Source organism: Falco peregrinus, chromosome 3 (assembly GCF_023634155.1).
Source record: "Falco peregrinus isolate bFalPer1 chromosome 3, bFalPer1.pri, whole genome shotgun sequence".
NCBI lineage: Eukaryota > Metazoa > Chordata > Aves > Falconiformes > Falconidae > Falco > Falco peregrinus.
In genome coordinates this window covers 82144662-82157700 of record NC_073723.1, presented here as the reverse complement: position 1 = coordinate 82157700, position 13039 = coordinate 82144662, and the positions used below count along the sequence as shown (strand labels likewise).

Genomic DNA, 13039 nt, shown 5'->3' with positions numbered 1-13039 from the left:
TTGGCTATCTTAGAATTTCACTTTTGGTCCTAGTAAACAAATTACTGTACGTACTCTGAAATAGCAGGGATTTTAGTATTGCTTGACTAAAGGCAGAAACGTCCCTTATGCAAATGCCAGCCAGCTGTGAAGTGGAGCTCCTTGGTGAGGTAAGTTCTTTGTTTTCAGTTCTTTGTCCAGCTACACTTAGCCACCATAGGGCATGCCAAGAGGAGAGCTGCATAGTGGGGGCATGATGGGAGAGAGTAGGCACCGGGGACATGTGGCTCTGCTCCACAGCACTGAAGGAAGAATAAAGATAGTGACATGCTTGATGACTGCTGAAGATGTGCACTTTGATGGCAGAGTGGAGTGGGAAATAGAGGTTAATGGAAGAACAGAAGATGTGCTCAATGGACCCACATTCATGCATAATTAATCCTGTCTTAGAGGTACAAACATGCTTAACATCATTCAGGTAAACACTGAACTACTTAGTTTTCTAGTATGTCCTGAGGACTTTCACATTTCCATTTAAAGCAAAATGATTACTTTGTAATTTTTCAGTCTCAGAGCAGAGAAACAGAAATCCTGCCATAAAGAGGAATAAAGGTGTTCAGCTAATCATATTCTACATCTGTGATTTCTGCTTTGCTGGGAGGAGATTTTTACCACTGTATAAAAAGTTATGAATTCATGACACCGATATAATCTGCTTTTTCTCTACTCTTTGAACCCATGGAAAATGTAAAAATTCAACCATTTCAAATACAAGGATTTTAACAGATTAATCAGTCAATTTAACATGGATTAACTAAGATTCCCAACATGCTTTGGAGGGCCAAAACTTGCTGCTAAGTGACTCAAATTCACAGCTTGGGAAAGGGAAGCTCAGGCACTGGACATAAGGCACCAGCTGAACCTCATCCCATGGAGACTGGCAGAGCTCAGTGGACTTACAGATGCGCAGTTGCTCATTGCAGAAGTATCAGACTTACTAATTTTTTAGATTGCTGCCTTAGCTCAAATCTAGTGGAAGTCAGATTCCTCACTGCTGACTTCTGTATCCAAAAAGTTTTTACATTGATGGGGATTTTTCACTTAATGTGGAAAAATAGCTGTGAATGTTAAAATCTATCTTCCATTCAATACTAATAAATTTTGCAGAAAGTGTAATGATGCAATTTACTCAGCAATAGTGAGACATGAATATTTTGCTCAGACATCACACTGTCCTAACGTGTGTCTGTGTGACTCGTGATTCAGATTATAGGTGGTTTGAATTGCCTTCTATAATGGCTGTGTTATGTGTCTCCATTGACCATAAAGAGAGCTTTTGGGGATCAGATTCTACCTTAGGCAATTCATTCGTGTAGAACAAAATACACAGAAAGTTTGCTTCTCTGCTCACAGTGACATTCCCAGTCGGTAGGGCAGTCACTCTCACCCCCCAGGAAAACTGCACACAGCTGCACTGCCAGACACCTGCTGTGTCTCTGGGTGGCCCTGCTGCCACACATACTTGTAGGCTCCCCCCCGCCCCCACCCCCCCCCCCCCGCTGCAGATCCCCACACACAGCTCCAGGAACTTTCCTCCTTCTTTGCTGAAGGAAATGCTGGAAGACTGATTTTCATCCTGGGCAGCATGTGGCAATCATTAACAGTTTTCTGACTCATCAGAATATTCCATCTTCATGTAAGTAATGTATACTGGAAAAGGAGAATGAAATGTCAAACACATCCTTTATAAGATAAAATTAAAACAGTCATATGATGATGCAATGGGACCACCAAGTGCCAAATGTGTACTTGTAAGGGTTCTAGATGTATACAGAAATTTATAAGGCTACGTGGTTAAGCAGCGCACTTATTTTCCTACTATGCTTTTTAAAAAAATTCTAAGCATATACATGCATGACATTAACAATGCAGTGACAGAAAGTCACCAAACTGGAAAAAGACAAATGTGTGTTGCATATTCTTTTTTCCTGTTGTTTACATTCATTTTTACTCCAGAAAAATAGAAACAAGTGCAAAATATGTACTGTGGAGTAAAGCACCCTGAAGGCATTTATACAAACCCATCCCCTTACTGTCATTGCACTGAGAAGCAAGTGGAAAGATGAGATTCCTCAACGAATGCAAAACAAGAGGCAGAAACATAATCTCATCTTTTCTCAGCAAGCAGGAAAATCTCTTGCACCATTCTCTAGTGCTGGAATTAATCAGCTTCTGAATAATACTTTCAGACTGCTTAGGAAGATGATTATATGTTAGAAAGTCTCAGTTTAAGAAGCCACTCTGCAAGTGGATGAAGGAAAGAGAAGACGATATGGGGCATGCTGTACACCAGTTCAAGGCTCTGTTTTGGAAGAATTGGCTCTGCCGTGTGAGGCAACCGGTGAGTTTTTGGAAATCATAAAAAAAAAGCAGTTTTTTAAATCTTCTTTTAATATCTGTTGGAAAGATTGTACCTATTGGTTTCCCTTTTTTTTTGCTGCAGATTGTTAAAGGTAGGCTGGCTGCAAGTGGTTCTTGTTTTGCCTTTGGTCACCTAATTGTTGAAAATACAAGTAGAGAATAACACTATATTTTAATTCTGAAATAGCTGAATACATCAATGCTCCCCAATTTGCAAATGAGATAGGAAATCTCATAAAAGTTTTGATGAACCACAGCTTATCTTTAAATTATCCATGGATGCTACCAGTGCTTCTAGCAGTGGTGAGGATGAAAATAAATTTTCTTCACATTACAGGTACTCATTTGTAATGTAATAAAACTTGCAAAAATGTGATAAAAATCTAGATATGGGGGAATGCAAGGACTGTATGTTAAAATTGTATATACTTCTAAATTACTTTTCGTACCCACTTTACAAAGCCTAATGTAACCTTTCAAATTCCAATATGCAAAAGAACGTGGCAGCTACTTCAACAGCAGTCAAAATTAAAATAATACTTAAATGTGAGAGGAGATGTCATTTGCTTTTGCTGTGATTGATGTGATAATTTAATATAGAAGGAAGTGAATTTTCTCAAGTGAGCTAAATTTTTTTGCGGGAAAAAAATGTCACTTCAATTAATAGTTTCTCATTGATTTCCCTTGTCTGTGATGATCTGGGGATTTGCAATGAGGCTTCTTGGTTGCTTCAGATAGGATTGCCTCAATTAAACATACAGCTTTTCATTTCAGAAATATTTCACTTAAATAAAATTGTGATTTAGAGAGACAATTTCTTCTCCAAATGATTTCAAGTGATGTTTTTTAATATGAAAAGTATTTCTGGGAGGGATACTGTTGGTTATATTCTTATCCATTCCTAAACACTTCTCTATGCTGCCTGTCCCTTGTATGTCAGGGTGCATTAAGCAGCTTCTCAGTATCTCCTGTTCTCCTCCATACTGATCCATTTCTCTTCTTTCTCTGCCTAGCTTTCTCTCTCATATATTTAAGGATGAAATCTTCATTTATGTACGTTTTCATTTTGCCTAACTGGTAGCTTTCCCAAAGAGAGAGCTCACTGAGATGCATACTTCCCCAAACTAGGAATTACAGTGAATGACCCAAAGGAAACTTAATTCTGCCTGTTCAGAACTAAAAGCTGCCCTGGGAAATTTTCAAAACTTCCTTATATACTCATTGTGCAAACACTGAGCTGTGAAGGTGCTCCATATGCAGTTATGCAAGAAGAAATCCAGGTGGATTGTCCACCTACGCAAAAGACAGGTCAGACCCTTGTGAATCTGAACAGAAAAGCATGTCCTGAAAGATCTGATGTGCTTCAGCTCTGTATTATATTGTGTAGGTCTATCTATAGAAGGCAATTGTCTTCCCATGGTTATTTATCAGCAGTCAGGACTACAAGACAAGTGTGGTCTGTTGAACTAACGATGTGTCATGAACATCACATTGTATTAGTTAATATTACATGTGAAGGGAGTGAAGGGGCTATGAAAGACATTGTGTTCTGTAAAGAGTAGGTGTTTTGACTGAATTCAGACAGGCATCAGTGCCTCTTATTAACATGGTTCAAAGGCAGCAGAGAATAATATGTACATTTAGACATCAGTTGGAGTTTGAAATTGCAGTTGTGTAGAAGATACCTTCTCATTTCTGTTTTCAGAAGCTTTTGCTCCTGATCTACAGATTCTGGAAGCTCAGGAGATACATAAAAAACTTAAGTAGTAGAGTTGCCTGTTATCACTGCATTTTTTAAATATTGTTTATATAGTATTTATTACAGTCCAAATTTGCTACTAGGTAAAGAAAGAAATGTGATTCCCAAATTCTCTTGTTCTGATACCTTAATTTAGAGGAGAATTGGGATTATAATCATGTTGTGAAATGCTTTGAGTGTGTAGTTGCTAAAATGGCTATTAAAAGAAATATGAAACAAAGACTATCCTAAATCTATGCCTTTCTTTAAAAGCTGTTACTATTCATAATTTTCATCTTGGATTAATGTTAAGTTCAGAGAAAATGCTGCCATAATTATTTCTCTTCATCTGTCCCTACACTGTGTCATCTTTGCCCTGCTTCTGTCCTTTGCAGTTCACACTCCTTTCTTCCACACTTTAAAAGATATAAACATCCCTAAAAGTTGCTCACTGCTGAGCACAATGTTTTGCACATGTATGTTTTTGCATCAGTGCAAAACAATAAAAATAACAGTGAACAGTTACAAAGTTGTCCGTTTTATCTGTCAGATCCTAAAGCTCTATTACCAAATTCACCATTCCTCCCAAGCGCAACTCACAAGAATGGCATGAGCTCTCAGATCCCAGTTCCGCTCAGTGCCTGGTCAAAGCAGCTGCACAGGGGCTGCCATCTTTCAAATGCCCTTTTTTTGGACCTTTTTCTGTTTGTGCCTTTCCTATTTGAACATGAATATGCCTTACAAAGCAATATTACTTCCCACCTTTACCAGGAATAACTTGCTCAGTGAGATCAAATTTTCTTGCTTAATGTCTGCAGCATGCTGATGGTTCATTGAGTCCTCCAACCTATTGTTGCCTCTGCAGCTGCCTTCTCACTTCTTGTACTTACTCCAGATTCCTCTTTTATCATGTGCTCTGCTAGAAGCCAGCTGAATGGGATTTGCTTCATTCGTCTAAAAAAAAAAATCATTAGTTTATCAAAAGACAGGACTGCTAAGGGCTCTTTTGGGGGGTTGTTGAAAAAAACCCCAACTATTTCAGACTCCCTCATGTCCAAGCATCAGCTACGTGGTTGCTGCTGTTGCTATACAGGCAGTGGTTGTGATGGTAGTAAGGACAGCTGGAGCAGACTACAGCAATGTGGACAATGGGATTATTTCTTAATATTCCTAGGTTCTCTGCAATTGCTGTTATCAACATCCAGACTCATGGTACTTTAACAAAGAAAGGCATAAGCATGTTAGACTGAGAAGTCTACCTCTGATAAGCCATTAATGCATAATGAAGTTTTGGAGGTAAATGGAAAATGAAATTATTTGTGTTCTTAAAGTGTTGTAAACAACAGAAGTTATTCTAAGGGGTCTATTCTTGGCTCACTGGTATTCTTCAGCTGCAAATTTGATATCTTTATTAAACCTTGAATTTTGTATATTCACCAAAATCATTGCTATTTAACTTGTTCTATAAGTGCAATGAGGTTTCTCAGGTGAATGGTAACAACCAAGGAGAATGCATCCCAGAATAAGAGTAACAATTGTTTACAGCTCTTATCGTTTCATTAGATGCCTTTCTACCCCAGTGCCAATGCTAATAGCATTGTGCAATGTTCATTTTGATTCCTAGGTTTATGAAAAAAAAAAAAAAGAATCTGCCCTTTTAAAAATAATGTATTTTTATATTTTAAGAATTTTTGGCTCATGTGTCCCAAATTTGGAATAGTAACCCTTCTCTGCATGCCAGAGTTTTGGATGTTCTGACTAAGCCAAATAATTTTGGAAGAGCTTAAACAAGAGGCGAGTTCTTACCTGTAACTGTTCTGTACCTGTCATACCCTACAGTGTTACAGCCTGTGTGACTTTTCTAGTCACAGAATATTCTCTTGTATTTCTAGCCAGATGACACTCAGTTATACCTATGAATGGGTGATTTCTTCTCCTTTCTCTGTTTTGCTTTCTACATACCATCAAATAATCCAGCAGCAATTCTCAGTGGGTCGAACTATTCAAGTTCAAAATCTAATTGCAGACAAAAAAGCCCAGGAACAGGCCAAAAACTATTAACTGAACTCTACCTGAAATAAATTAACTTCTTTGGCTCCATCCAAAGTACACAGAGATGTAGAAGAACATCACTCAAAGTTTTAGGCCAAGTGATATACCACACCCCATGAAAGTTGCAAGAGTGGACCTCTGGTCACCTGCTATGGTATACCAAGGGGAGTGTCAATGGAGAAAGTCCAATTAATTTCACAGCTATCTTAAACATGAATGACTGATCCTTAATGCAGCCTGAAAGGGGAAATGGTAAGAAAAAAGAAGGTGCAGACCGAGGGTATTTCTGTACTTGTTTGGGTGAACTAATCTAGATTTTGAAGTCAGAAGCTTGCCATATTCTGAATTGATGGGAAATTTGTTTCTCCATTAGTAGGTTTTTTTCGGTCTCAGTTAATGGGAAACATAATATGTTTTCTGCTTTTCTGTTTTGGTAAGCAACTAGAATAGAATTTTTCGGGTATCATAACTCCTATAAAGCTGTTTGTACAAGCTCAAATGCATCACACAGTGTTAGTACCATGCTGTTCCTCAATTTTAGTGATAAGATAGCGTGATATTTTTGATCCTAGGTCTAATTCTCCAGATAAGTTTAATAAAATCTGTTCCATCCCTCTGGGAAGGCCTTTGTAATGATTAAAAGCCTTCAAGTCTGTCCATTCTCTGCTTTGTAGCACAAATAAATCCCTCTCACTAACATATTTAATCCCCTGCATTTTTTTGCCTGAAACCTTCTTACTAAGTACAAACAACACATTAGATTTCCTTGAACAAAGAGGTACTATCACCAAGAAGTGTCCTAGTGAAATGCTGCTCCAAATTCACATCTTTTTTAGTAAGGCCTAGATTTAGCTCTATGCAGTAAGACTAGCTTTTTTTCTTAACAGTTTGGATACTGGTGACTAAGCCAGCAAGTAAACCCATTCCTGTTCTTCCCACATCATTAGCCCTTGTTAAATATAATGAAGAACCTCAAGGTTTTTTGGCTGGTGGTTGACAGCCGGTGACAGCCGTGAGTCCAGTCCTAGGCTTTCAGCCGTAGAGCTGCCTAGAATTAGCTGTGGCGGCTCCACACCATGGCTGTATTTACACGACTTTGTGTTTTGTCCTAGTTATTGTACTGAAAGAGCAAAAAGCTGGTACAATTATCTTAGTGCCCAGGGCTCACAAGTATGATCCTGGATATTGTGCAATTGACTTAGAAGCTATTGAGCCAACTACTCTTTCAATTTCTTTATTTTTGCTTGATCAGCTTGCAAGAGGTAAAGGAAGCCCCTGGTAAAAGTTCAGTACAGCAGGACAGACAGAGAACAGAATAGCAGGTTTGAAATCAGGCTTTGGTGACTGCCCAGAGATGGTGTCCATGATACAGAACCCCAAGGGGCTCCTCTAGCCTACAGAAAAATGACTAGGAGCAAAGAAGGGCAAGGGATAAGTAGCTCTATCCTATCTAGACATCATTATCAAATGAATACCTAAATACACCTACAGCTGTGCTCCTAGATGTCAGGGCCCTGAGGGCACTGATAGCTCTTAATGGCCCTGAGCAGCCTCACCTGGGGCAGCCACCCACACACCCAGCCCTGCCCCTACTCAGACACCAGCTGGGGCCCTGCCCTGGTTTTAGCTCAGATAGTTTATTTTCTTCCTTGATGGCGGTACGGTGCTGTGTTTTGGATTTAGTATAATAATAATGTTGGTAACACACTGATGTTTTAGTTGTTGCTAAGTAGGTTTACCCTAAATTAAGGGCTTTTCAGTTTCCCATGCTCTGCCAGTGAGGAGGTGGACAAGAAACTGGGAGGGAGTTGTTGGGACAGGTGACCTGCAGTAGCCAAAGGGACGTTCCATACCACAGAATGCCTTTGCTAGGAGCGGTGGTCTCTGACTCAGCTGTACCTTTCCGTAGGCTCTGCCAGTGATTACAGGACCGTGTTTGATCCTGGCTGCTCTCACTGAACATGACCACAGCCTGCAGATCTGCCTTCTGGCTTGATCTTAGGCCTGTCTCACCACTGCAGACCCACCTAGAGGCCCAGACTCTCAGCTGAACCTAGCTGGTGCTACCCAGCCCACTTGCCTTGCTAGGGTACTGCAGGGCAGGCCCTGCCTGGCAAGGGCCCCACTGGCATGGCATTGCTTTCGGCCCCCTGCCCCCTAGGGAGTTGAGGGCTGGTGCTACACCCTGACTGCCAGCTTAGGTTACCTTGAACCCTGAGGTACCAGGGAGCCCAGCCTGTGACTGACCAGGACTTTCCCCCTATAAACAACCCCATGAGGTCTGGTCTTTCACAGCCATGACCCCCTGCCTGAGCTTCTTGTGGGAACCTCCTCCCACCCTTTCCCCCAGCACTGACCTGGAGGTGGTGGTAGTAGTATGTGTCTCCAGGGGCAGCCTTGGCCCTTTCCAGCCCCTCATGGGCAGCCTGGTGATGCCTTTTCCAAATCTCTTCTGCAGTACCCTCTTTCTCATCTGCCATGCCTGGCTTCAGCTCCTCAGATACCCCAGAGAAAATGTATTGCTCTACAGCAAGGGCCCTCTGGTTCCAGATAGGAGGTATGGAGATGAACATACAAAGAAGGAAGGCTGCTTCCAGGCCCCTAGGGGCACTGATAAGCCTTAAGAGCCCTGATCAGCCTCACCTGGGGCTCCACCTGGGCCCAGAGCCCAGTTGAAATGGGGCTTCCAGGCCCTCAGCTCCTGTCTGGGTGGATGCTCCCCTGTTCAGCTCCTGTGCTTGGTCATGCTCTAGCTCCATGTGCCTCAGGGAGTAGCTGGCCTTTGTGGCTCCCTAGAAGTTTGAAGGTACTACACTTCATGTTTTTTGGTTGGCTTCTATTTGGTTTGGAGTGTGTTCAATTTAGATAAATGAAAATTTCTCTAAATTTCAGGAAGTTTTTTGTTCCTTGTCTCGTGTTCAGCAGAAACATCTTTTTCTGCAGGGAAGACTGCCACTGGATGTTGTTCTTAAGTATTATGTTACTTTTCTCAGGTATTTTTCTAACGTACCCAAGTTTAGGAATCACTTTTCTAGTGGAATTTGATTCAACTCTGATATTTTAGAAATAAAAATCCATGATATGCTTTGAAGAAGTTAATAAACTCTAATGGGAGAACTTCAGTGGTGTTCTTTGTAATTTGTACTACATTCCTGTTACAGAGTTTGGTATTCACACCTTCCTAGCACTTTTATCAATAAATCTAGAAGTCCTTGGCTGAGTGGCAGTTTCTTCCTTTTTGCAGCTGAAAATTGAGTCTATTGTTTATGTTTGGTTGGTTGGGTTTTTCTTCTTTGTGTAATCCGTTTGGGGAGTTGCATCCTCTCCACAGAGGTGCAAGCATATATCATGTGTGTGCAGTTTGCTCAGAGGAGACATGCTCAAGACCCACAAATCCCACAGTGCACTGGCTTGGGTGCCTTTTCATTGTGGTCCTGGAGGTGGGAAGGCAGGGAAATGTGAAGTGTGGTGGTAGGTGACCTCAGGCCTATTAGCTTGGCCTCGCAATGCCTTTCTGGAGGTGACAAAGGCAGCTTTTGGAGAGAGGCAACTGCAGGTGAAAGAAAGGGTGTAATGGCAGCAGTCAGAGACCCTGGGAAGGACAAGGAGGTACGCCACCAGGCAGGGTTCAGGGGAGCATGAGAAGTTGCAGCAAAGGTGCAGAATGCTGCTAGCTTCTTAGGAGATATGGGAAATCTGTATGTAACTATCATCATGTTGTCAGAGTCACTGTGTTGGGAAATATCTACAAATAGAAGTGATAACTACTTTTGTACTCTGAAAGCAGTGTATTTGGCAAAGTTACAAGGACTTCAATAGAATTTTTAATTACTAATTTGCTTTTAATGATCTTATTTTCCCTAAGTAGTTGTAGAAGGGATACTTATTTATATTTTTTTAATTAAAAGATACATTAATTTTAATTATTTTTCCAAAATCCTGTTTCTATAGTACTCATGATGTCTTGATTTCCCTTGTCAGGTCCTGTCTCTCACTGAAATACTCTGGCCATCCGTGCTTTTCTTGATTCTGGCTGCAATCCGCTTCCAGGAGCCCCCAAAATACAAGGAAAACTGTATGTTTTATTTCACCTCTGTTCTATTTTGGTTGCCTCTGCTTGCAGAAATATTTAGGTATTATTAAAGATATTCTAGAAGGGGAGACTTACATGTAGTGGAGTCAGTGGAAAGAATCCTATAGTGGTATTGTCTTGTCTAACTGTGGGTCTGAGCAAGTCCTGTTTAGGTGGGAAATAAATACAAAGTTTAAGGTCTGATTTGTCAGACAAGTTTTAGATATTTACTCTGAACTAAGGTGGGTCACTTATGTTTTAGTTGTACTTATTCCTTTCTGTTGAGTAATGGAGTTTCAATGACTGGCTCAGGAGTAGATAATTATGCAGTAGATACTAACAGTTAGACAAGATGAATCTTACCCCTATCCACTTCCTGGGATTTTGAATGAATATTTTGTAAATAATAAAATCTTCCATTTCCATCAACACTTCCAAACTTGTTACGACTACCTCCATGTTATAAAGTTGGTTTTGCTTTTATCTTGTCAAATGTTAACTTCATTCAGGAAAGAATGATTTATGAATTATAATCTACTCAGTTTATTATTCTGTTACTCACAGATGCCAGTAAGTTGGGGATAAACCAGCTAAATTACAAACCAATTTGGTAAAACAGTTGTAGATCTGTAGAGTGAATCATCTGGAGAGAATCTAGCCAGCGCTATACACGTTTACTTTAGACTTGCTCTAGTCTGGACACAAAGATGCAGTGCATAATAATGGTTTGAGTACTTTAAGCGTGCTCCTCCAGTACATTTTCTGCTTTGTTTTAGCAGAAAGGTGTACAATGTACATGCTTGGAGAGCTTGCTGCACTGTGAACTGGAGTGTGCTAAGTAAAAATATCTCATCTGCAAATGGTCATTCACAACTCAAAATTCATTATTTTATACATAAGGTATAGTTCCTGAGGAATGAGGGATGGCTTGATTAAGAGTGCAATTTCTAATGGTACATGTCTCAAAAATATTGGCACATGAATTTAAATAAAATTGGGATTTTTAAGTATCAGGTGCATGTAAATTCCCCGTTTCTGCATCTTTCAATTCTAAATATTCAGTAAGAGTGCTAGGCCAAATACTAGCTTTCTTATTTTGCTCTCATTTAATTCCTTTAATTTTGGTGCAATGGTTGCCAAAAGAAGGTTATCCAGAGGACAAGGGGAAGTATTGCAAGTATTTCTCATTTTTTGCTATTTTAAAGAAAGAAATGAGGTTAAATATGAATCCTATAGCTATTCCTTATGTTTCAAAATAAGAAAAAAGTTGCTTTATATTTTGAAGTTTAAATTGTCAGAACTATGGAAACATGCAATGGTGTTACTACCGTGAAAATCAGCTTTTCAAAGACTGCTCTCAAATGTTATACCCTGTTGTCACATTCTGACACAGGTTATTTTGTTTTCTGTGGTGAATTAGTTATTCTTAAATGGGACACCTACCATTGATACAACTTCATTGTTTGCAGGTGACAAAGCCACTTTCTAGGAGAAAGGCACACAGTGTGATGGTACAGGTTTGTAACCTCAACATCACTGGTTTTAATTCTGCTGCTGCTTGGTTTTAGGTTACTTAGAAGCTCGGGATTTACCAAGTCAGGGCCTTTATCCTTTCATGCGGACTCTTTTCTGTAATGTTGGTTCAAGATGCAAGAATTCTAGTTACACAACACAGACAAACCACCGCTTACGGTAAGTTACGAATTGGGCAGAGCTGTCAGCATCACACTGCGTCTTTTTCTAAAGCAAAGGTTGTCACTCTGTGCTAAGTTTCCTTTAGTGACCTTATGAATGCAAAAGGTGTAGGGTCTTTAGTCATGCCTCTTATGAATTTTTGTTTGCCTTTCTTGGGCATTTTATGCTGTTATTAGATACTGAAAACTTTTTTTGGGGGAAAATTGGAGGTGTGCCTTGTATTCTCGCCCTTTGTTGCTGCTTTTATTCTTCACTCAAAAGTTTTTTATTACATGAGGGTGAGACTGGGCAGTAAAAAGTGTATTATGCATGGATTTAAACTTTGGGTAGTTTGGGAGCACACATGGTAGGAGAAGTAAAGGCAGAAAAGCAAAACAAGGATAACTCTTAAGTAAGACCACAAAAAGCCAGAAAGGAGGAGTAGTAGTAACTCTGTACTAAAAAGAACTTGAAGTAGCCTGTAAAAGGGCCTTGTCACAGGATCCCAGAGTACAGAAAGAAAAGGGATGGACCTGAATTTGAGCTTTTTCTTTAAGAAATGTGGTAATTTGACCTACTTCAAAATGTTGAATAGCATTGAGATGCAAGGACACATGTAAATTGGCTGAAGGATGCAGTCATAAGTAATCTTTCAACATACATAACAATAAAGTCAAACTGAGGTGAGCTAATCAGAATATATGTGTATATATATGTATGTATTACTGTTAGAAAATTGAGAATATCTACCAAAAAAGATCTTAGAGAGCTGAGCCAGGTAAGTGTGTAAGACCATTAAGTTTTTATGGTTTATTATTGTAGAAGTTTATAGATAGCAATAAATTCAGCATGCAGCAAGTTAGAAAGCTTCAATATCACAGTAATGGGCCATGATACTTACCATTTGATCTAGACAGTCTGTTCTAGTTATTTGTATATGTAGAGAACTGTTGATTAAGCATAAGATCATGCAAAATAAATCTTGTTTATGGGCAAATACCTTTTACATAAAGCAATCATTTCTTAGTAGAATTGAAATCTTTATGGTTTAAGCCACAAATTGTTATTAGGCCAGTTCTTTTATCATAGAAAATGCTTATATA

The 13039-nt window shown here is 39.6% G+C and overlaps 1 protein-coding gene across 3 annotated transcripts in view; it reads left to right on the top strand.

The window, feature by feature from the left end:
- Positions 1-2126: 2126 nt before the first annotated feature.
- The window catches only part of ABCA13 (ATP binding cassette subfamily A member 13), a 210957-nt gene continuing 200044 nt past the window's right edge, over positions 2127-13039 (top strand). For all 3 annotated transcript variants that reach the window (XM_055800569.1, XM_055800568.1, XM_055800570.1), the window contains exons 1-3: positions 2127-2380; positions 10172-10265; positions 11831-11954. In XM_055800569.1, coding sequence (XP_055656544.1) covers positions 2291-2380; positions 10172-10265; positions 11831-11954 — 308 coding nt within the window. In that variant the 5' untranslated portion in view covers positions 2127-2290. The remainder of the gene's footprint in view (positions 2381-10171; positions 10266-11830; positions 11955-13039) is intronic.